This window comes from Lactuca serriola, chromosome 1, assembly GCF_051521515.1.
Source record: "Lactuca serriola cultivar US96UC23 chromosome 1, Lser_US96UC23_V15, whole genome shotgun sequence".
Lineage (NCBI taxonomy): Eukaryota > Viridiplantae > Streptophyta > Magnoliopsida > Asterales > Asteraceae > Lactuca > Lactuca serriola.
This window is the reverse complement of record NC_136408.1, coordinates 232566939-232592853: the sequence shown is the minus strand read 5'-3', so window position 1 is coordinate 232592853 and position 25915 is coordinate 232566939. Positions and strand designations below refer to the sequence as shown.

At 32.7% G+C, this 25915-nt stretch overlaps 1 protein-coding gene across 1 annotated transcript; it reads right to left on the bottom strand.

Annotated features, from left to right (window-relative positions):
* Positions 1–9971: 9971 nt before the first annotated feature.
* LOC145049871 (palmitoyl-monogalactosyldiacylglycerol delta-7 desaturase, chloroplastic-like) lies at positions 9972–24885 on the bottom strand. The gene is made up of 5 exons (XM_078998215.1): positions 24516–24885; positions 22603–22743; positions 21759–21899; positions 10380–10486; positions 9972–10302 (listed from the first exon to the last, which is right to left on the bottom strand). The coding sequence occupies exons 1-5, from the start codon at positions 24873–24875 to the stop codon at positions 10086–10088; spliced, it is 966 nt and encodes a 321-aa protein (XP_078854341.1). The 5' UTR covers positions 24876–24885; the 3' UTR covers positions 9972–10085.
* Between the last annotated feature and the right edge of the window lie 1030 nt (positions 24886–25915).

Here is a 25915-nt window from a genome sequence, read left to right as displayed (position 1 = left end):
TCCAAATCGACTTCCAGATACATCCAATCGTTTGCCAATTCCGTTTTTCTTGACTTCGCATCGATGATCTGTTCGTTCTTTAGTAACATCTTTTCAAAAATACGATCGTGACTCCAAAATCCATTATGTATTCGAAACTGATTTCTCAGTATCAACACCAAATTGGCGATTTCTAGTGCATCACTCTTCGAAAACGACATCAACCATCAACATTCGAAATCAAAAAAATCAACCCATTGATTCCAAAAGCGAACTTCCAACCATCGACTCCAATCAACTTACAGAGTTCATCATCAAGAATACAACACATCCAAATTCGAAATTAAACTCAAATTTAAGTTCGATTTCGTTATCCATATCCCATATTCAACTTGTAACAATCGATTTCAGCCTTTAATTCAAGGAATCATCACTTGAACATCGATCTTGACTTTTTCTCAGTTTGACTTTTCAAAGTCAAAGATCACTAAACACGAAATCAAAGACTCTAATGACAAAATCCAGATCAAAACATGATTATCCAACTGTTCTTCACATGTTATTCACAAAAATTTGACAGTTCTTGATTAATCTCATCAAGATCAAAGAGTCAATTTCCAATTTCCAATTCTAAAATCGATTTCATCATACACCAATCATATGAAATCGATTCACAGTTTCAGATTAACAATCAGTAACAAACGATTGTTACGGGATGAAAATGAAATACAAGAATCAGAAACAAAAGTGATGAGAACATCTTGTACAGATTGGAATACGTATGAAGAATGATGTCAAAAAAAAAGGATTAAAGTATTGGCTGGAATCACTGGATTGTACAAACCATTTGGCTCACAATTGCAATTTATTGGATCGAAACAAGTTTGGGCTCAAAATTTATTTGTAAAAAGTATAGATTCAAAAATTGGATTAAACATATGAACTGTGGGCTAATTCATGCCTGATGAACAGTAATTGATTTCATTTTGGGCTCAAGATCAGAATGTGATAACATATGCAAGCAATTTGTTCACAAATTTGATTTAATGATCAATTAACAATAATGGATAGTTTTTGGGCCAACAATCGATTCAAATGAACATTAGCAATTTTGAGAATCGAATCAAACAAACGATTAAAATTCGAGAATCAAATCGAGCAAATGAATATGAAATTGGATTGGGCTTTGATCAAAAAAAATTATTGGATCACAACAAATGGGTTTTTCAAAGAAAATTTGATCCAATGAGTCAAACGATCTCAAATCAAAAAACGTAACACACGATTCAATGAAATTAAGAGAGATCATAGAGAGAGACTCACCAAAATTGCTCAAATTGAGACAAAAGTTGCCAAACCGAGAATCGTTCTTCAAAAGTCACGTTGATCGTGAAAACCAAGCTCTGATACCAATTGTAGTGACATAAGAACATGGTTTGGAATGCATAATTAAAGCTTGCACAATTGAACATGGTAATTTGGGTGTTTAAGAGACATATTGAATGTATATGGTGTTACACAAAAATGATTTAGATCTAGACTACATAAATAACACACACTTACACACTCACTTTTACATCTCTCAAGCACACCTCTACAAGTGGTATGAACCCACTATTTATAGAGGTGTTTACATGTCTCTCTCTCACTCTCTAACAAATGGGTCTAAAGGCTAAAGCACCACATGCAAGTGGGTTTTACAAAAGTCAAACATTTACAAAGTCATGAATGAATAACTTTGCACCCCAACAGGACGTGGCTGACATCAAGAAGACAAAAGATCTCAATCGTCTTAGTCTGGCTGATATAATTGAAGAACTTAACGCTTTGAATTGTCGAAAAACAATGAGTTCCACAAACCTCCCGGTCAATAAAGTTTCATATTCTCAATCATGTGAAGTTTCATGTACGCTATCTAAGGAAGATACCATTAAATTTCTTCGGGAACAAATTGATTTATTAAAAAGGGAAGTTGAGGACCTGAGATATAAAGGATATCAACTCAGGAAAGGACAGAAACCCCTGAAGGCTGAATTAGAAGCAAAAACCAAAGACTTTAGGAAACTTCAGGAAGACTATAGCAACAAGTGTGAAAATTATAACTATATTAAGAGACAACTTGCTGCTGTAACTGAAGAACTTGACGCTTTGAAAATTAAGTGTGGAAAAACAGATGTTAGTTTTAAAAATTATACTGCGTCAAGTCGGACATTCGAGTCCTTATATGAAACCCAATTAAAATTCAAAGAAAATCAAAACAAGGGTCTAGGGTATGATAGTGTACCTCCACCTTATAATCATAACTACACATCCATCCCTATGACACAGGACGAAACTGACAGGGAGCCACATCTTCGATATGGCAAACGAGCTGGATTTGTGTTAGGAGGAGTTATTAATGTTGAAAATACTGATGTTTCTGTTACATGTGCAGGTAAATTAGCAGAAGATGAGAACAAGGAGAGCACTACTAAACAAACCAATGACTCTTTAAACTCAGAATCTGTATTTTCGAATTCTGTTGCTCCTAACAAACTTACTGGTGAAAAATACAGGCCACCAATTCCAGTGAAACAGAGTGCCTCCTGCAATTGTGCTTGTGGGAACAATAAGAAACAAGGCAAAGATACGCCACCAGGGGCAGGAATAAATAACTTCACAGTGAAGAAAAAGACTTGTTTTCACTATGGAACACCTGGACACATTGCCAGAAATTGTCCTGATCGTGCATACGTTCCCTACTATGCACAAGGATGGAAAACACGCCAAGTGGGAGATACTTCAAAAGAAACTCTTCCAGGTCACGTTCATACAATGGTGACTGGAACGCGCAGAAGGCCAAGAATCAAACCTACAAGGACAAGCATCCAACTCCCAAGAACAAGCATCCAACTCCCAAGAACAAGAAGGGAATGCTAGCCCAAAAGTCTAGTTCAAGAGATGCTCCTGTGAAGCCAAGACCGATTAGGTCAAAGTCATCTAGGTAGACGGCTTCAAGTTCCAAAGCAAGTGTCGAGGCACCCATTGGATCGAACAAGAAATGGGTTAAACCCGAATATAGATGGGTACCAAAGGTGAAAATTCCCAAATCTCCTAATGCTTCTAACGTTTCTACATCTTTTGTTTGTGATAAGCAGGATATGTCATGGGAGAGAGTATCGTGTGTTGCTAACAAAGGTCAACCCAGTTTCAAAATGGACTGGGTTCCAAAGACCAAGTGATCCCGCTCTGTGTCGGAGCAGCTATGGAGGCATATCATCAGACTTCGGTTTGTTGGTAGTGGCTGTTCTAGGCACTTGATAGGGGACATCTCTCAATTATACAACATTCAAAACTTTGTTTGAGAGGATGTGCCTTTTTGTGGGAAAGGAAGAAAGTAAGAGATCAATCATGGGGTTAGTACTTAACGATGTGAAGAATTTTCGGATCTGTTCTGAGATTATGCTTGCTGTTCTTAGACCTTCTGAATGCAGATTCAATCGGTGAATTACGGTTTGCGTTTTCTTCTCTATACTCCTGAATTTTTCTTAAGCTGATTCGCTTTAAAGACTAATTTTTGTTTTAAGATAGTTTAAATTTGCGCATTTACTTTCGTTTCTTTCCTATGCACAAATTTAGGGGGAGAAATAAAAACAAAACAAAAATTAGAAAATTTTAATTTAAAAAAAAATCCAAAAACATTAGAAAATCAGAAAATCAAAAATATGGTGTTAATGGAATGTGCTTGAGGGAGATGTTTTGGGAAGTGATATGATCATGTGATAACAGGCAACCTGAGTCTGCGTAACGTACCCAAAGTTGAAGGGTCTATGCTCTGGTTTGATGCGCTGGTAGGCACGAAAGATTTTAAATGGACATGACTAGGCAGAGTTGAACTTAGGAAATTTATAGACTTGACAAATCTTGACCTAGTTAGATCCATTCAGCCTGACAATACGACGCTCAGATAGGTTGAGCAGGGAGATATATATGGGAATCTACTCGTCACATTAAAAGAACCCATACTTGGAACCATGGTTTAACTTTTCCTCGATGTGCGGATTCTGTCCTTAATTCCGGTTGGATGGGGCGACTGGTAAATTCCGATAAATTAGGTCTGTAGAATATCATTTTCTTTCTTTCCGTCTGTTAGTCATATGTTGTCTCCTTTGCGTGACTTCCAATCCGACCTGGTACACAACATATGCAACTCTATTTCTCTACATGTTATATATATGTGAAATACTTCTTATCTGTTAGCCATATGCTGTCTCCTTTGCGTGACTTCTAATCCGACCTGGTACACAGCATATGCAACCTTCTTCTTCTCAACCCCTCTGAAGTAATAAGTAATAGAATTCTGAATCTATCTTCTCTCTGAATGGTTGTCTGCTCACCCGGTGTAAGGAGTAGTCTATAAGTTCTTGATGGCTGGGGCATATCAGGAAGCGGGAAACACGTTCTAGTACACTTAAAATTGAACACATACAGATTGTCTATAGATCTTACTGCTCAATTTAGGTGGACAACAATATCTCTGGTTGTTGTCAGATGAATGGTCCTTAAGATATAGTATCTAAGGAATTAGGATCAGATATGATTTTTAGGAACTTAAGTTCACCTTGTCTTGTAACAAATAGTATGTCCTAAATTTGTCACAATTTTTCGTGTTTAAGTGGACAACAATACCGACGATCGACCAGACAAAGATGTGAATATGAAAGGTACCGACAAGTGGATAAAGGCTGTCTAAAAACTTTGATCCCAAATCACTCTTAAAGTTAGATATCAATTTTTATGTTTGTTAAATTTGTCATAGTTTCTTCTAATTTAATTATTAGGGGAGGATTAAAAATTTTAAAAAAAAAATCAGAAAAAATTCAAAAATCAAAGAAAAATCAGAAAAATTAAAAATCCAAAAATAGTGTTATTTCTGTTTTATTTCTTGTTCAGAAAAATTAAAAAAAATCCAAAAAAAAATATTTTTGTTTCTGTTTTAATTTGTGTGCTAAGTTTTTCTTTTAGTTTTGTTTTGTCTTGAAAAGTGATTTCAGGTGTAGATAAGATTCATGGAGTTTGTGTTGAAGATTTCTGAGTCAAAGCCTCGTCCGTGAGCATCGAAGAATTCGCATTCGAAGGAGCAAGAAATGAAGATTATTCTTTCAACATTCAATCCTTCAACCCCAAAAGCAAGGTGAAGCTGCAATTGAAGATTATGTGATGGATTGCATTGAAGCCTCCTCAATCAGTATGTTGCTATCTTTGTACCTGCTGAAGTGATCCAGAAGATTTCTTCTCTCTAATGTTCTCTCTGAAGATTCTCAAGCTGAAAGCGCTATCTTTCAAGAATCAGTACATCATGCCTCCTCATCCGACATGCGTTCAAGTCCAAACTCTGAAGAAATGCCCAACTGCTCAAGATGAAGTCATTCATTGAAGATAAATGTTGAAGCCAAGCTCTCGATGAAGATTAACAAGAAAAGCCAGCTACTATTTAGGGGGAGCTTGTTGGGTCATATAAGAAAAGAAAAGAAAGCTATAAACCAAGGGGGAGATTGTTGGGTCAAAAATATGGTTTATACTTTGCTTTTCTGGGCAAATGTATTTTTCTATAATATTTGTGGAGTTTACGGTCATGTTTACGATTAAGTTTACGGCCGTAAACACCTTACGGCCCTAAACCCATTTACGGCCCAAGTTTAGTTAGCCCATACTCACAAGTATAAATATAGGTGTTAGGGTGTGAGGAACAGATTTGATGAACCCTAGAGATTGTACGGCCAGAGAGAAGAGAGAAACATGTATGTGTGAATCTTTTGTATCTGGAACTTTAATTCATATCAATACATACAAGATTCATATTAATCTTCTTCTCCTTCTCTTCTACTTGATCTGACATCATCCATTTGATTGGGATTCCACACTATCAAACGGATTTGATTGATACATAGGCAAATTAGGGACTTACAGGTATGTTGGTCTACAGCACAAAGCAGGGCCCGCCTCAACCCAACCCCAGTCAACCAACCATGTGCACATAAATATATAATCATATAGCAATTCATCATTAATCAGCCGATCTAGCAGATCACATACATAACACACTCTAACCAGGATACCGACCTAACCGGTCACTAACATATCATTATCATATATATCAGGATTCCGACCTTAACCAGGTCTCTAACATATACCATCCTAACTACCAGGATGCAAACATATAGCAAAGCAACAACATAACAACTACCCGGATGTCCATCCGATAAAGGGCCGACCTTGGTGCCTTAGACCCTGTCGATATAGTGAGGATAACTCAACTCGCAACTGCTGACTGAAGAGATAAGATCACGCTGCTCCAACCTCTGACACGAACTCCACCACTGATCAATACCAAATGACTGAACTCAATAAATACCAATAATTACCAAAATACCCTTGGAAATCAACGGATCAACTCTTGGTCAAAGTCAAAGTCCTCAGTCAAAGTCAACCTTCCTGACTAACTCTACTCGCTGAGTCAATCCGCTGACTCGTCGAGTCCCTATGCTCTGAAAACTTCCCATGACGCGACTCAACTCGCCGAGTCGCCCCAAGACTTGCCGAGTCCAATAACTCTGAATTCCTTCACGCTCAACTCACCGATCAACCAGAATAGGTTAGGACCCCACGACCAGACTCGCCGAGTCCAATACAATCTTCAATAGACTCGCCGAGTTGTTCTTCCAACTCGTCGAGTCCATGCCCACCTTCATCCAACTCGCCGAGTTCACCCATGGAACTCGCCGAGTCTCTTCAGTTCTCATTCCATACAGAGGCTTTTCAAGCCATGCAGGGACTCAAATCTATAGATCCACTCTTCTACAGCCTAACTCTCATATAAAGTTGCAAAGTTTACGTGAAACCAAGGAGATATAAGCTCAAAACACTCGAGGGCTAAGGCTAAGGACAAAAGGGTTTCACCAATAACTCTTAAACAGGAACTTTATGACATATAGGACCATCACAAGCTTAGATCTGAAGTAGCATCCTCAGATCCAAGCTTCTATCTCGAATTAGATCTCATATCAATCACCATACATGAATCCATGAAGAAATAGCTTAAGGAAATGGTACATTACCCCTGAAATGAGCCCAACCAACTGTAGATTTCTGATCTCCCCAAGCTTCCTGATACAAGCCTCCAAACCTTCAAGCTTCAAGTACCAAAGATCCTCCTCCAAGATCTAATTCACTCAACAATGGGGTCTCCTCACGAATTAGGGTTTTCTGGATCTCAAATGGGCAGCAAAGAGGCTGAGGGGAAAACATAAAGTTCCTTATATAAGGTGCAAACCCTGAAAAATAGGGTTTCTCATTCCAGCACCAACTCGCCGAGTCCAGTCGCCGACTCGCCGAGTTGGTCACTAAGCACGTGACCAAAATCGCGACTCAACTTGCCGAGTCTATCCATTGACTCGCCGAGTCGATCCTCCTTAATTACACCAAGCACCCTAAACTTGCATTTCTGAACTCGGGGTGCTACATCATGAGCTCTTATGTCTCACGTCATGAGACTAGTCCCGAACAAAAGTTCGAGGTAAACCTATCTCACGTCTTGAGCCTTTATGTCTCACGTCGTGAGGCTCCTTTTCTTCCAAAATCCAACCTTTTGACTCCTTGAAACTCTAATTCAATTTATCCAGGAAAATGGGTGTTACAAAACTGTCACTATATTCACTGTACACATTTTATGGCGAAAGAAACCAAGTAGAATTTAAAATTCTCATGAAATTGTGTAATAATGTAAGATTTGTTTCTTTTTATTGTTGTGATTTTTATAAATTATATCTCCAAATGGTTTCAATAAAATGCAACGGTTCGATGAAATTACCTAACGAGGTAACCGGATTTATATGCATTTATCTTTTGATTCAATTTTGGTCTAGCTTTTTGTTCTATTTGTATCAAAAGAATCAATGTGGTTGGTGTTATTTGTTCTTGGACTACCGATAATGTTTTCCTTCTTTACATGTGAAGTAAATTTTGGTAATTATTGTTTACAACCATAAAAAAGGATACCCAATTTATATGAGGATGAAACTGTATTTATTATGGATGCCAACTTTGATTATTGAAATGTTAAGGTTTGTGGGTTTTGTTTATAATTGGTTATTTTGATCTCTTATTGATCTACTTAGAGACAACTATGATGAGTTGATATGGGTTTGGTGCACATGAGTGGTATTTGTCCCTCGGCAGCTGATTTAAACGCAAAGAACATAGAGGGAATTTCAATGGATAATGTTGTGTGTGAAGGTTTTCATGGTTTAGTGACAATTTATCAAGGAAAGTGCCAAAGTGGACTACATAAAGAATCAATATTTTTGTAACTTGATTAGGATGCTTTCCTTGTGTCGTTGTAACCTTATTTCTATAGCATGGCTAAAGATGCAAACGATGGAAATATTTGTCTTAAGTGTGGAGTGGATCATATCTAACTTTTTTTCCCAATGTAATGTTCGGTAAACTGATGCAAATCACCAAGAGGAGCTAATAGTCGAAGTGGCACAATAAGACATTCAAGAGTATATTCTCAAGGGTAAGTCTCAAAGCAACCTTTATATAGAAAAAAACTAATTATAAAGTATATAATGTAAATAATTTGCTTATATTTGGTATTACAGCAAGCCATATAGCATACTATATTTCTTTGCTTGATAACTAACTATTTTTATATTGGCTCCATGTGATATAAGAAATAGATACTAAATATTATTAGATTTATTATGTTTCGTATTTAAAGAACTCTTTGGTAATTTGTGGTTCCATCCATTTATTTAAAATATCTACTTTTATTATTATTATTATACATTGAATTATTTATTCATTGAATTTTTTTCTAAATTTTAGTTTACAAAATAATTAATATTTACACCTTCTTTAAATTTTTAATCTTATAATATACCAGTCTCATACTTAGTATATGATAAAGTTAGAAATATAGTAAACCAAATAATGAGATCATTTAATCAATCTGATCATTCTTTTGTCAAATAATAGAAAAATTGGTGTTGGGTTTTATGTACTAGAAAAAATGCATGATTGAAACACGGCCACAAATCTCGTGTTGCTGGTAAATTAAAATCTATATAAATACCAAAAAATTAATGGATCGGTAAAAACCTTAGGAAGAAAAATTAAAAATTAGAACTTGAAATAAAAAATCCAACCTAAAATCACAATAATCCCCACAGCAAAAAAGATCGGAATTCAGTATAGAAGACGAGTGATAGACATAGGCGAACAAAAAGGCATGGGAAGTCATTCAAAATTGCCGATTAAATTTATGGATGATTTATAATTCAATTTGAAAGTTCCATTAAATTTTTTCCGGATAATTTGCCTACAAATCATCTTATATTTCAAAAAAATTAACTTAAAATCATATAAAATTACACCAATCGTTCCCAATTAATCCCCACAAATTAGGAATCAATATTTTACCATGTTATATGACTTCCTTATTAGAAAAATCTATATGTAATTTTTCTAGACTTTTTGAAAAGAAAACTCAAATTATAAGAAAATAATATCTGACCAAATATTTAAAAAGATGACAAACGGCAAAATATGATACTAAGTATTACATCCGTGTATTACACGAGTTGATTTAAAAAAAAAAGATTAAATATTAAAATGTAAAAAGAAAATATTTTTTAATGTACAACTTTAAAATAAGAAAATAATAAACGTATTTATTGCAATTTAATATTATATATATGATATTTAATACTTTATATATATAAGTATATTACTTTAATTTTAAAATTGAAACAAAACCAAAAATTGACCAGTGGATAATATTTATTTCAAGAATACCATAAAATGACAAGTGTCAAAACTCATGAGAGATTGACATGTGTCAAAAAAACCTTCATTTATTAAGAAGATTTATTATTAGAGTAGATATCAATAGTTCAGCTTGTAGTTCTATTTCCAACTAAAACCAAAGCATAATTTTGGATATTCTGAAAGATATCAACAACAAACAAACATTAACATACACACATTGATACGTATCGACATCAGTTCAGATAGAATTATCAAGTTACAATAAATTATGCTTTATATTATAAATAAACGCTCAGTCATTTGAATTTATTAACTGAATTGAAATTGGATTTTTTAAGCTTTTGGGCTTCTGTTGGCACTTTGACGTTGGTTGCCAACCCTACTGCTTCAAGAAACTTTATAATGTACCAAGTAATATCTATTTGCCACCACTCAAATCCATGTCGTGCTGAATACTCAAATGCATGGTGATTATTATGCCATCCTTCTCCGAAAAAAAACACTCCTAACAACCTTCACAATATTTGGACAAACATTTATTTATGTTGGATACTAGTATAATTAGCACATTCAGATATATAAAAACATACCAGTTGTTCTTGGAGAGATCTCCGGTATTCCAAGATTGGTTTCCCCAAATATGACAAACAGAGTTCACAAAAAACGTGAGGTGGTATACCCATACAGTCCTAACACCCTACATAAACAATGTAGATTGAAAATTAATTAAATATATGTATTATCATACACATCTATGTTGGTGATTTTAGTGTCACCATGTCATTTTAAGTAACTGGAACTAACATGTGAGCTAAGAAGTTTCATGATTTGTACTCTAATACATGTACGAGTTTGTGAGGAGTGCACGCATGTATAAGATCGAGTCAGAAGCCCGTTCGACGACTAGTCGGGGGTTCGGGGGCAACGCCCCCGGGTCCGGGGTTTTCCAAAGGGGCAGCGCCCCTTTGGTGGGGTCCAAGGGGCAGAGCCCCTGGCTGGGGTCCCGCTGCCAGGTCAGCGGGCGGGGTCGAGGGGCAGCGCCCCAAAACCTCACCAAATTTTGTATGTGGGAACATAATGAAAAATTCAATTTCTTGAGGGTGATTATGGTAAAACTAACGAAACTCGTTAGTTTTTGGTAACCCTAATCTAGATTAATATTACTTGCTTCCTAAGCAAGTAATGACGGCCCAAACCTAATGAAACCCTAATCGTGTTTAGTATATAAACAACTCTTCCTTTCCAGAAGACGGATGTTTTTTAGCTCCGTTTTTCATCACACATTCATAGAACCTTTTAGCATAATAGTTTACGTTTTCTGTGCCTAGAAACGTAGGTGTCCGCTTGGATTATCCTAAGTTGAATTTCTTGTAACCCAAGCATAGGGTAGAAATATCAGTTCGGAAAGTGATATCATGATCCAAACTGGTATCCAGATCTCCACCGCGAACCCTAATTTTCCAAACAATCTACCTACTATTTTACATTTTTACACACATTATATCAAAAGCAACATATTGTACTACAATTATTTTATGATTATGTATCAAGTATTTTTTGTTTATTTGACGAGACAATATACGAAAAATCATCAATTCGCTTTGAGATAAACAACATTTATTTACCATCACCAATTCGCTTTGAGATAAACAACATTTATTTAGCATACTGTTGTTCTTTTTATTCTTTGTTGTTGCAAATTAACCATCTATGTTTAGTTAATTTGGTTCAAAAAAAATTATATAAACGATGAAATTACATATGTGCAAGCATCTAAGTCAGATATATTTGAAGTAGTGGTCATGACATTTCCCTTTGTTTATTGGCTAAAAAATATAATCCAAGGGATTTGGTGCTCTATTTCAAAGATATAGGAAGAGATGCTAGATTTTGTAAGGCTTTTCAAAAGAGAAATTAAATTGTTTCCTACTTTTTATGTCTACAAATGTTCATACCTAATAAAATTATGACAAGTGTCATCATTCCATATTTTTTTAACTAACTCATTAATGTTATATTAGGAATATATCAATTACAATTAAATTGAATGGTGATTTGTCATAATTTTAATGGGTAGGAATAATTATAGGTATAAAAGATAGGAGGTAATTTAATTTCTCTTTTCAAAATGAAAATTAAAAATGGCTCAGGAACCACACTTTGGTAAGATTGTTGGTTTGTAGATGGGCTTCATTTAAAGCGATTTCTTGGGCCTTGAGGACAGTTTTTAGGAAATAAGAAAGTGCCACTGCTTATGATATACAAATGATGATATTTTCTTGCGTAAAAAATAGAAGCAAAATTTATATAGCGAAAATTTGAAAGAATATAAAATATTTGTTATGGTAGGTTATTTCCTAACAGTTTGGTCCTTTTCCTACAAACCGTTTTTGGGCTTATACCGACTTCTATTGGGTCGTTACTTACTCTCAAAATGTGTCCCGTGATAAAGTTTAGTAGTTGAATAGTAAAATTTCATAAGTCTATAGTTCAAAAACTGACAAACCAAAAATCTTGCTACGATTGACCTGCCATGGATTGTGAGTCGAATTGACTTAGACCGTACAAAATGATACAATATATTATTTTTTAACTCGTAAAACAAGCATTAAATGAAAAAAAAAAATTAATCGAGTTAAAAGTTGCTTAGAAGTGATTAAAATCTTTACAATATCCGATCACCTTAGGTTAAAGAATTAGACGGTTATTGTAATTCTATAATTCAAAATGAAATAAATAAAAGTTTCTCTCCAATTTAAAAGGGTGGGTTGATACAAGAGGCAAGAGGCAAGGAAAGTTGCTTAGAAGGGTGGGTTGATACAATAATAATACTTTTATTTATTTCATTTTGAATTTTATAAATAGGATGCAAGAGGCAAGAAAAGTTTCTTTCCAATTCAAAAAAGTACAACGACAATTCATCAATTAGCGTTTAGCATGGGACCGAACTCAGGGGATGAGTAGAGGAGGATATCAAAGTGAACGACTCAGAGAATGTTTATACAAGTTTGCTAAAGTTGTGATTATCCTCTATCATGGTCGGTATTTACGCAAGCATGTAACTAGCGACATCCACCAATTGTATACGACACATGAAAAGTAGCATGGATTCTCTGGAATGCTTTGTAGTATGGATTATATGCTCTGGGGTGGTCATTACGCCCTAATGTGTGGCATAGTCGATTCATGTGAGGTGATCGAAAACAACCAACAATACTTTCAGAAGCAGTGACATTGTATGATCTTTGGATATGACATACATTTTTAGGCCATAGGTTGTCAACAACGACCTCAATGTTCTAGACTTATCGTCAATATTCAACGAAACTTACCTTGAGAAATTGTATGATATTTCATTTCAAGAAAATGGAAAATCATACAAGCGTAGGTATTACCAACTGATGAGATATATCTCAAGTTAGTTGTATTTGTGAAATCATTCTCGTGTCTAGACAATGAAAAACGATTAAAGTTTAAGTCGAACCAAGAATCAACTAGGAAGGATGTCAAGTGAACCTTTGGTGCTCTAAAGAGACGTTGACAGATACAAAGTACCGACACAATCATTCGAGTATGGATTAATAAGTAGCATGATGTATGCATGATCATATTGCATAATATCATTATGGAAGATGAAGGAAAAAACGATTTGTCACTATAATGAAAAAGACAATTTACTAATATTCGAAGGAGTATGTATTTGTACGCCGAAAAACATACCGAACAGAGGGGAAGTATACAAGCTGATTTGGTGGAACCTAAGCAGTTAATATCGACGATTTCCAGGTGATTTCCAGGTGGGATGTCGGTTATCAGTACTTTTCAAAATAGCGGTGTTAGATATCGGTCCAAAATATCGGACCGCAAAAATCGGTGATATTTACCGATATTTGCATGTGGGATATCGGTTAAGTAATTTTACTTGTTTTTTTTAGTGTTAATTCATGGCCTTAAGTCTTATGGTCTTAACTTAACTGAACCTGCTATTATGTTAAGTACTTAATTGTTAGTTTTAGGTCATAAACTCATGTTTTAAGTATTAACCTATCTTATTGTTATGTTAATTATTAAATACTTAAGTGTTAACTTGCTAGTTTCTATAGGTTTGATCATGTTGATGTGTTAAGTACTTAATTCTCAAATGATGATGATGATATTAGAGTTGATATGGAAGATCTAAATAAAATAATTAGATGCCTTGGTTGATGTGGACTTGGAGGAAGATTTCATGACTTGCGTAAGATTATGTTTAGAACATTGATAGTTTTAAGTTGACTTATATATATATATATATATATATATATATATATATATATATATATATATATATATATATATATATATATATGAATTATGCATGATATAAAAATACCGATATCCCACCGCAATAACATATATCTCAAATATCGGCCCTTGACCGATATTTGATTTTGGACCGCGATAATTGTATAGGGTGGAACATGTCTTAAATGCTAATGTAAATTTCGTCATTGGTGATTTTTACGACGATTTTGTTTAACGATACAAATGACGCATCAAATATGTTTGTAGATGATTCGGTCAACGACGATGATGATGATGATGTTATGACCGACGATGATTAAACATGACGAACTATTATATTATGTTTCGATTATGTGTTTTATGTATTTTTTTAGTTAATAATATAGTTTATTTTTATTAATTTTATATAATTACGTTGTAATAAATTATATTTTAACATATTTAATGAAAAAAAAAAGTGAGAGCTGACATAGTAAGACAATTTCCAATCATTTTAAACGGGGAGGAGAAGAATGAACAGTAATATGGCTTAATATGACATACCAAAAAATATGATAAAATGACCGTACCCAGTGGGTCATTTGCAACCTCAATTACCCACCTATCTAAAATCAATATTTTAATTTACATTAACACCGTTTTTTTATATATTTAATGTTAAACAATAAGCAATTTAATATTTTACGGTAGAAATTGCACTTAGGGTATCGACAGTGTATTGAATTTTAAGAAGTTCAATAAATTGTTACATCACTGTCACATCAGCATTTTATTTTTTTATTTAATTATATTTTATAACATCTACTCTACACTCCATTTAACCCTACAAAGTTTAATGAATTTCTATATTTTGTTTGAAATTTAATTGAAAAAGAAAAGATTAAATTTCACTTAATGATCACCCAACTTTCATCTATATCATCACTCACACTCCATTAAATTCATGGGCGGATCCACAATAGATCACAGGGTATCCCGGGATATCCCTCAAAAAAATTTCAATGGTATAACTTTTTTTAAGAAGAATTTCGTTTTATGTAGTGTACATAGACATAATATTAATATGTTTAGCGAGATAATAACAAAAGATGTAATTGGTTTAGATGGTTAAGTCATTAAGGGATGTTTGTAGAGGTTGCAAGTTCAAATCTTCTTCCTAACATTTATTTTCTATTATTTTTGTAGCTCCTTTTATATAGCTTTATACATTTATTTCGAATCTTGGCGGTTATATTTGTGTATTTTATTTTGTTTGTCAGTTTTTCAACTTGTTTTTTTAAAATTTTAAAATTGTCCCACATCAGTCATAACATGAAACATAGCTCATATACATCTGTTATATAAGCAACACAAGCTTCTTAACTCTCAACAAGTTAAACTTTTGAATGGGTTTGGGTTTAAACCCGAAACCGAGTTTGGAAAACTAAGAAACCGAACCCGGCTTGGGATACACCTTTACTTTGAACCTAGCTCTGTCACTGATTAAATTTCAATTCAATTATAATCATTATCTATTCAACACTTATTAAATCCCTATTGTGGATGCTCTTACGACCTATTTATTGAACTCAATTTCAATCTAACGGAATTTAACCTCAATAATTATAAGTAATTCACCCTCAATAATTTTAAGTGAGTCACATTAAGTACAATTTTTTATTTTATATAATGATTAAATGTTATTAATTTTTGTAATCTTAAGACAAAACATCATAAAAGGTCTTTGTAAGTTTAAGATAAAACTTTTGTAAGTTTAAGATAAAACTTCATGTTTGTGGCTTCTTAAAATCTTAGATATAACCCGTAATTTTAGGAGGTGTTTGACTTAGCTTTTCACAACTCAAAAGTCATTTTTGGAAAAATTACAAAAAGTCAGGATTTCCTGACTTTTCCAAAAAGTTCATTTTCCTTATATAAAAACTCCAAAAATAGCTTTTAAAACTAGTTTTGTCAAACATCTTTTGCTTTTTTTCTTTTCCAAAAAGGACTTTTGGGCTGTGAAAAGTTAAGTCAAACACCCCCTTAGAAAACTTTATAGAAGTTCTCTGTGATTTTTAATTTCTATTATGACTGGTCTCTCACCTACATAAAAAAACCTTTTTATATCATTTTTAATTTATTTTATATTTTCTTTAACTAATTTGAACTTGGACAAAAGAAAAGAAAAAGAGAATAAAAAAAACACCCACACCCCTACCTGTCTACCAACCCCAAATGTATACACCTCGATAGTGGAAGGGAATCGGCATCATACTCCATGGAAACACCCCCCCCCCCCCACCCACCACCACCACACACACACACCCTTAATACCTACCGACTACATATCCCAACTGTTGACGTTGTCTCTCCCTCTATGAATTAGATCACACCACAAACAACCACATATTCTTTTAATTGATAGTCGCCACATATTTATGCATGATGGTGATCACCACCTCACTAAGCAACTGACAATCATCATCGCCACTAAACTACGAACCGTTGGACCACCTGATGATCGAAGTCAGTTCTCGCTAATGCACTAGACGATCACCTCCATTTTTTCTTCCTTAACCCGCCAACGAACCACAGGTATGTCGTCGCTAAACCACCGATGCAGCACAAGAGCACAACTTCGATTATATTTTCATGAAATTATTGCTATTTTACTAAAATTATATCTATTTTCATGAAATGTTTCTTCCTCTATGCCATGGTCGAGCCTTTTTAACTTTGTTTGTAACATCCCGAAAATTCAGAAGTAAAGTGGAAGGGCTAAAGGTGTAAATAAGAAGGTCGACTCGACGAGTCGATGGATAGACTCGGTGAGTCGAGTCGCGTTGCGGGTCGCGTGTTAAGTGACCAACTCAGCGAGTCACATGGGTGGACTCGGCGAGTTGGTGCTGTGTGGAGAAACCCTAATTTCGGGGGTTGAGCCCTATATAAAGAACATAATACCCTCTCCCCAGCCTCTTTGCTCTCCCTTGAAGTCCAAAAACCCTAGCATTCGTTTGTGAGAGAGTTGGAGAGCATTTGGACCTTGAAGGAGTGTTTGTTGAAGAAATCCTTGAAGATTAAGAGGCTTGGAGCAAGGGGCTTTGCAAGGTTTTAGCTTATTCTTCTGTTGGAGTCTTCTCTTGAGGTAATGATTCGTTGCTTAAGTTGTTATCAATCTAGATCTATCATTTGTGGGATTTTTGGGAGTATATCTAGTGCTATCTTGAGTTTGGAGGTTGGATATGAGGTTGCTACCTCAGATTTAGTGTAGTGATGATCCAAAGGAGCATAAAGTCCATATTGAAGAGTTGTTGATGAAGCCTTTTAGTCCCAAACCCAAACCCTAGCCCTAGAGTATATTATGCTTAGATCTCCTTGGTTTCACGTAAAGTTTGCCACTTTACATGATGGATGGCTTGTAGAAGAGTAGATCTATGAATTTGAGACCCTGCATGCTTGGAAAGCCTCTATATGGGTTAAGAGCTAGTGGTACTCGGCGAGTCACATGGGTGTATTCGGCGAGTTGCTTGAAGATAGGCAGCAACTCGACGAGTTAGAAGAACAACTCGGCGAGTTGGTTGAAGATAGCCTTAGACTCGGCAAGTCTGTTCATGGACTCGGTGAGTCTGGTCGTGAGGTCCTAACCTTTCCTGGTTGAGCTATGAATCGGTGAGTCAAGGGACGACTCGGTGAGTTGAGTAGGAAGTGACTCAGAGTTTGTGGGACTGCGGCAAGTCTTGGGGCGATTCGGCGAGTTGGGTCGCGATATGGGGGTTTTCAGGGTTGAGAGACTCAACGAGTCAGCGGGCTGACTCGGCGAGTACGGTCAGTCAGGAAGTTTGACTTTGACCAAGAGTTGACCAGTTGACTTCAAGGGGTAATTTGGTAATTATTGGTATTTATTGAGTTCGGTCTTTTGGTATTGTCAGTGGTGGAGTTCGTGTCAGAGGTTGGAGCAGCATGATCTTATCTTTTCAGGCAGCAGTTGCAAGGTGAGTTATCCTCACTATATCAACGGGGTCTAAGGCACCAAGGTCGGCCCTTTATCGGATTGTAATCCGGGTATCGTTGTAATGTTGTTGCTTTGCTATGTTTGCATCCTGGTAGTTAGGATGGTATATGTTAGAGACCTGGTTAAGGTCGGTATTCTGGTATATAGGATGATACTATGCTAGTGACCGGTTAGGTCGGTATCCTGTTTAGAGTATGTTATGATATATGATCTGCTAGATCGGTTTGATTGGATGGGAATTGTTATATGATTGTATGTTTATGTGCACATGGTTGTTGGACTGGGGTTGGGTTGAGGCGGGTCCTGCTTTGTGTTGTAGGCCAACATACCCAGGGCGGACCGGTTATCCCGAAGGCCCAACGAGCGGTTCGGATAGGTTGTAGCCCCCACGAGGGCGGACCAGACGTGCCGAGGCTCGGAGAGTAGACCAGGCCGACTGAAGGCCCGGTGCGGGCGGACCAGTCATACTGTAGACTCAATGAGTGGACCAAGTGGGTTGAAGGCCCGATGCGGGCGGACCAACCACACTGCAAACTTGATGGATATGGCTAGACTCGGAGGGTGGACCAGGTGGACTGAAGGCCCGGTAGGGCAGACTAGTCACACAGTAGACCCGAAGTGCATGGTTGTTCTGTTCGGTTGTGATATGTTATGCGTAGTATATGTGGTTGGTATTTTGGGGTTATCTCACTAAGCTTTCGGGCTTACAGTTGTGGTTTAATGTTTTTCAGGTACTTCAAGAGACCGTGGCAAGGCAAAGACGTGATCGTACCGCTCCTCATGTTTATGTTTTACGATATGGTTCTGGGAAGACTCTGATAATAATTGTATTGAAAACCTTTTTGTAATGATTTAACGAAACTGGGTTGTTTTTGAAAAGTTTAAATTGGCTTAAATTTTTAGAGTGTTACATTGTTCCTCATGAAATCGATGTAGATTTTAACCACTATGGAATCTGAAATGTATTTTTATTGATGCTAAAATCAGAAATGGCTTCGTGAATTAGTAATTTTGTTGATTCAAAACCATCTGCCAATTATGATGTGGATCGTGATGGTGACGTTAATGGGTATGTGGTAGTCCGACAGGTGGGAGTTTATAATGATAATGATGGTGGATAGTGGTGGGGTGGAGGTAATGTGGGATATCAACCGGAAAGGAAAATGCAAAGTGTAGGGTAGGGTATGGTAAAGATGGAGTGAGTGGGTAGGGTAAATGTTTTTAATTCTTTTTATTTTTTAATTTTTTTTAAATGTAAAATTAATTAAAAGAAAATATAAAATAAATTTAAAAGGATATAAAAGTTTTTTTAGGTGGCATAAGGACCACATAAAATATAAATCACATAGACCTTCTATTCACATATACCTTCTATAAACTTAATTAAAGTTAAGGACCCATTGTAAGAAACTATAAGGAAAATGAAGTTTTGTCTAGATTTAATTTTTCTTATTTTCTATATTCTTCTAATTTTATTGATTATATTTGAAATTTCACTTTATAACCATACATTAAAGTAGTACACCTATAAATTCATAATGCTAAACATTATATAATATTAAAATTAATTATTTTAAAATAATCAATAATTATTATCCATTAACATCATATCATAAATTGATAATATCTATTTATCTTCCTTCGTTTTATATTTTATGTCATTCAAATAAAATAGTTAAAAACATACAATTTATTTTTTATAGGGAAATGAACACTAGCCATGCCAAACTATATGAGCTTTGTCTATTATGATGTAATGTTAGACAGACCAACTATTCATTGAGGAGCCGGAGATATCAAAATATGCAATGCTTTCATTTAGCCAAACCATCTAGACTAGATCTTGAAAGGCAAGAGACTTTTATAAACATGTATTAAAAATGGAGGGTTAAGAGAGGCTTAATGCGTGATCTACCCAACCGCTAATAACTTTTGCATGAGATAAGAGAGTGGGAGGTCGGCCCCTACCCAAAAAGGAAAAAGGTCTTTTATTCGTAGACATAAAATGTCTATCAATAGAATTAGCTTTCTTTTATTTAGAGAAGAAGGGCATACTATATTAATTCCATCCTTTAATTCATTAACTCCCACAAATTTTTGTAAATATTTGACATGTTTGATAATCTTATTTAATTATATGTAATGAAAATAACAATGATATCTTACAAATTGTCTACAAAAAATAACAAGTTACATCGATTTATTAAAAATCATCAATTGTTATTTGAAATGTTATATATTTTCATTTATTATTTAAATAATGAGAATTTATTTTTATGCGACTAAAAGAATACCTAAAGAAATATTTTTCAACTTTATATATATATATATATATATATATATATATGTGTGTGTGTGTGTGTGTGTGTGTTTGTGTGTGAGGAATACACAAATATCTGCATATCGAATATTAAAAGAACAATTTAAATTAATTAACCATAATAATAGCTAAAACTAATGTTAAATAAAAAAGTAAAGACGTTTTTTTAATATAGAACCAACCGATAGAGACCACTAAGTTGATCTGGTTCACAATCAATATTAATCGTTAATCATATTAATTTCAACCTTTTTAAATACATATATTTTCTATATGATTTGAATAACCATAAATTTTAATATTTTATATTATAATAATAATTCAATCATTGATTGATGATAATAACTTAGTTAATTTTAACAATATAGTTAATATGCAATTTTATTATTATGTAATCCTATAAAATTTGGCTAAGAACATAAAATTCTTAGTTTATCTTTGGATTAAATATAAGAATAAAAGGAGGAATTTGTAGAGGAGGAATGGTCTTGTCCCCATTCTTTTTTCTATGTATTTGTTGCTTTATGTACTCTTTGATTTGGTCCTTGTCTAGCTTCTTGCTTTCGGGGTCTTTTTAATAAAATTGGTTGTTTCCGAAAACTGTAATGTACTTTGTTGGTTTATAACGTATTTAATTAATGAAGGAGGGTAATCAAGTTATTTGATCAAACCACATAATCATGATCTAGATCTGTCAAACCTTCATTTGGTTTTGGTTGATCTTTAACATGTAAGATCATATTTTTATGGACCATATTGATAGGTTTGGCTATATATCATGTCAACCCTAACTTTAAACACCATTTTTAAGTATGAGGATATGTTTTTCTATAAAAAAATTGTCTTTTTGTAACTATCATTCCTAGTCAATAAAGATCTTTTTGCCACATGTCACATTCTTATTTATTTTTTCACAAGTAATTTTGTGGTTGTTTTAAATTAATTTTTATTCCATATGTCATTTTATGGTTTTTTTCATTTTATTAAATTGTAAATAGTATTTATATTTAACAATAAACACATATCAATTTCATTAATGAATTTTCCTTCTAATTTTAAAAATACCAAATTAAATATTCATAAATTTTCTTTATTTATTTATCTAAATTATTTGTTTAAGTTTGAAAGAGAAAAAAAAACACTTTAATTTTATAATTTAATATTTTCTTATTTTTCTTATAAATTCATACTTTTCAAATGTTTAGAATTTTGTATTTAGTTTTTTTTAAATAAACTCATGTAATATATGGGTCTCACACGTAGTTTATCATATAAAAATAAAAAGTTTATAAAAATGAGGTATTCAAGTGGAATATATGGGAAATAATTATTCATAATGAGTTTATGAAATGAATTCAAATGAAATTTAAATACCATTCCCCAAACCAGGTATGTGAATCCACCCCATGCATATAAGAGAGCACCACATCCAAATAAATGCCACATGTATGTTTTCCGTATAAACATGTAGAATGTCTGACTTTTTAAATCTTCTACATTTTTACGTTCTCGATACTGCATTAAACCAACCACATATAAAATAATTTCATGACGTGTACTCATATAACATGAGTTTTGACTAAGGGTGTGTTGGGATTTATTTTTAAAACTTAAAAATATTTTTTTATAAAAAAGATTTTTTGTAAAATGACTTTTTCTAAAATAAGGTTTTTAAGATTTGTTTGGATTAACTTTTAAAGTTTTTAAATGTCAAAAGCCAAAAGTAACAAAAATGGATGCTTTCATGACTTTTGAAAAATCACTTTTTTTTCTTAGCAAAAGTTGTTTTAAAAAGAATTTTTATATACATCTTTTGGACATTTTAGACTTCTTGGAAAGGGAAATTGTCGTAAAAATCCCAATATTTTTTGGAAAAGTTTCATTTTAGTCCCAAATGTTATTTTTTAAACAGAATGGTTTCGATTGTTTGATTTTACACGATAATATGTCATTTCCTATTAAAAGAAAAAAATGATATTTTTTTTTGTTAATTTGAGCCAAAATGAAATAATCGTGACTTTTCTGTTAAAAAAATAAATTTCGGGACTAAAATGAAAATTTTCCAAAAATATTAGGATTTTCCTGACTGTATTCATTTTAGAAAAGTTAAAAGTATAAAAGTCATTTTAGAAGGAATGACAAACACCCTCTAAAATTATGGAAAGGATAAATTTATAATACTAAATTAAAATTATAACAAATTATCGAAACCTGATACCTTTTCAACCATATATTCACTGTCAAAAAGCCAACCCATATGACTAAACCAAAATCCATTAAGAGGTGAATGTGTATCATTATTCGAATCCACATATTTGTGATGGTATCTATGAATGCTCACCCAAAATATTGGATCTCCCTGCATGTAAGAATATAACATAAATATTATTTATATTGTTCATTCTATTGGAATAAAAATAAGGTTTGATTTTAGTTTTCTCATAAAATCTTGGAATAAATATAAAGAAAAGTTGTAATCCAAATAAGATATTTAAATAATTATTAATCAAACAAAGTTTCTTATAAAATTTTATGATTCTAATTATTTTTTATTTCAATAATATAGAAATATATTTTTTATTATAATATTATTTATATTTGAATGACCTTTTTTTTTATGAAAATCTTAAATATTATTTATGTAAAATAAATCTTAGTGATTATTTTTGTAAATTACAAGACTATAAGGACTAAATGTCTTAATAATAAATAGATGTGTGGTGAAAATATGAAATAGACAAAATGTATTACTCATAAGCCACTTTATTTATATATATATATATATATATATATATATATATATATATATATTATAATCCGTGAAAACCATAGTTACAAAATTAATTAAACTATTATAATAAAAATTCAAAGTTATTAATCAATTATTTTAAATAAATTATTAATTAAGAGATTTTTTTAGTTATAAAAATTTATAATCATTGATTTAAATAAAATATATGAAATTATATCATTTTATTATTTGTATTAATTTTATTTTAATTTTAATTTTTCATGCTATTATTTTAATATAGATAGAGTGAAAATTTTAAAATTTATATTTTCAAATGAATAATCAATAAGTTTACAAGTGTCAACTATTCATTAAGAGACATAATAGGGTGACACATGGTGTGTGTGTGTGTATATATATATATATATATATATATATATATATATATATATATATATATATCCATATTCTAATAAATGAATAGTTTTAATCTCCTTTTGCTAAATGTCACTCTAATACAACTCCTCATTGATATTATGTCGTGTGTCATTTAGATATATTAGACAACTCATTTCAAAAATTCAAATTTACATTTTCTAATTATAGGTTAAATTTGAAGTTATAATAAGTTTAAAATTTTGATATATCTCTTAATTAATAATTTATTTAAAATAATTTATTAATAATTATAAATCTTTATTATGAATGTTCAATTGATTTTATAACCCGTGGTTTCCATGGGTTACCTACTATAATAAATGAAGATAATTTTCCCACATCTTAATCTCTAATGAGTTTTGACAGTTGTCATTTTGTGATATTTTTTAAATAAATAATATCCACATGTCAATTTATGGGTTTTTTCAATTTTTAAAATTAAAAAAAAAAAACACATAATCTTATACTTATATATATATATATATATATATATATATATATATATATATATATATATATATATATATATATATATAAGTATCAAATGTAATAAATATTATAATAAATTGCAATTAATATGTTTCTTTATTCTTTATTTCAAAATTTTATTTTAAAAAATACTTATTATTTACATTTTAATATTTTTTTTTTTAACAACCCGTATAATAAACGAGTCTTACATTTAGTAAACCAGTATATATTAATTAAGAGGTCTAATAAGATATTAAGAGATCTAATAAGATGACAAATGTTAAAAACAGAATAAAAACTATTTTTTTTTATTAGAATATGGATTATATAAAGTTCATTAAATTCATATAAAACTTTCTAAAAAACATAAATACATTTTTTTTTATTTTGCTTACTTCATTCATTCGTCAATACACATGTTTAAATAAACAAAATCCTAATCAAATTGAACAAAAATTATATTCGGTATAACAGTGAAGCTAAATACAAACCTGGGCAGCTAGGACCCCAAAGTAAACACACATATACTCGAGCCATTTGGGGAGTTTGAAACTATGATGAGACAAAAGTCGATGATAAGAAAGAGTTATACCCAAAATTCCAGTAAGCAAATAACCAGAAAATGCGATCCAAAAAGCACCCCAAGTGAATGAAAATGGTGCAAAGAGGGCTAGTATATGGACAAAAGTGAACCATAATGCCACTTGAATGTCTATAGGTTGCCATTTTCGACCACAAAATTGGTCTCTAGGTTTTGTGACTATTATATCAGAAAACGGTATTTTCCGGTGATCCGATTGGTTTCCACCATCAGAGTCGGAGAATGGCAACGCTAAATTAAAGTTTCTCATATTGATTTATTGCGGGAATAGTCTGTGTGTTTCATACGGCTTGGTATAAATAGCCAAATTTATGGGCTAATTAAATGATAAAAAAAAAAATTACAAAATCACCCCATAGGTTTAGTTTTCTTTTTTCAAAGAGCACCCAATTTTAGTTAAAGACGTGAATGTACGTAAATCCTCCCTTGTGGAAATATTATGATGTTAGTGGTCAAAATTGCGTATGATTTAATCAATGAGAATCGTCACGCATTTGCTTAGAGTTTGATTTTATCTTTATTCTGTTGAAAGATATATAATATTTTAATTAGACTAAATTACATTAGTCCAATGATTTATAAAAAATTATGAGTTCTTTTCTTAATTTTTTAAATAAGGGTGTTCCTTGCTATTTAAATTTTATAGGTTGTCGGTGATGAGTCAAAAATCTAATCGACGGATCAGATAACGAAATTAAAAAAACGAAAAACCATTTCAATATAAAATTCAACATTTGTCGTCAAATTCAGTGGCGTAGCTAGAATTTTATTTTAGGGTTGGCCAAATAATTTAAAAAATATGAACGGTAATAAAATACTTCAAATGATGACAAAATATAACAATATATGCAGCAAAAGGTATTCTATTTGTGTATAATTTGAAATTTTTAATAGGTAGGTGATATAGCAATTCACTTCCTCTCTCTCTCTCTCTCTCTCTCTCTCTCTCTCTCTCTCTCTCTCTCTCTCTCTCTCTCTCTCTCTCTCTCTCTATATATATATATATATATATATATATATATATATATATATATAACCTTAAATTTCTTTGGGTGGGCTAAGGCCCACCCTTGTACTAATGTGGCTACGCCATTGGTTAAATTGCCGTTGGACTGCTGTTTGACCAATATTAAATTTAGTAATATTTTCTTGATCGTATTTACATTTTAACAGAACAAAAATTGTAGCTTCAATCTTTTTAGTAATATTTTTTATTTTTCCAGTCAAAATATATAAAATTCTATTAAAAAAAAGTAAATTACATGAATGGTCCCTATGGTTTGGGGTAAA

Bases quoted from the DNA above. Each gene is read 5' to 3' on its own strand.
- LOC145049871 (XM_078998215.1), bottom strand. From the start codon at position 24,875: ATGAGAAACTTTAATTTAGCGTTGCCATTCTCCGACTCTGATGGTGGA. The intron at 10,487-21,758 runs GTATTTAAATTT...TTGTTTATGTAG, and splicing joins CATACCTGGTTTGGGGAATG to GGTGTTAGGACTGTATGGGT. The intron at 10,303-10,379 runs GTATGTTTTTAT...AATATTGTGAAG, and splicing joins GATCTCTCCAAGAACAACTG to GTTGTTAGGAGTGTTTTTTT.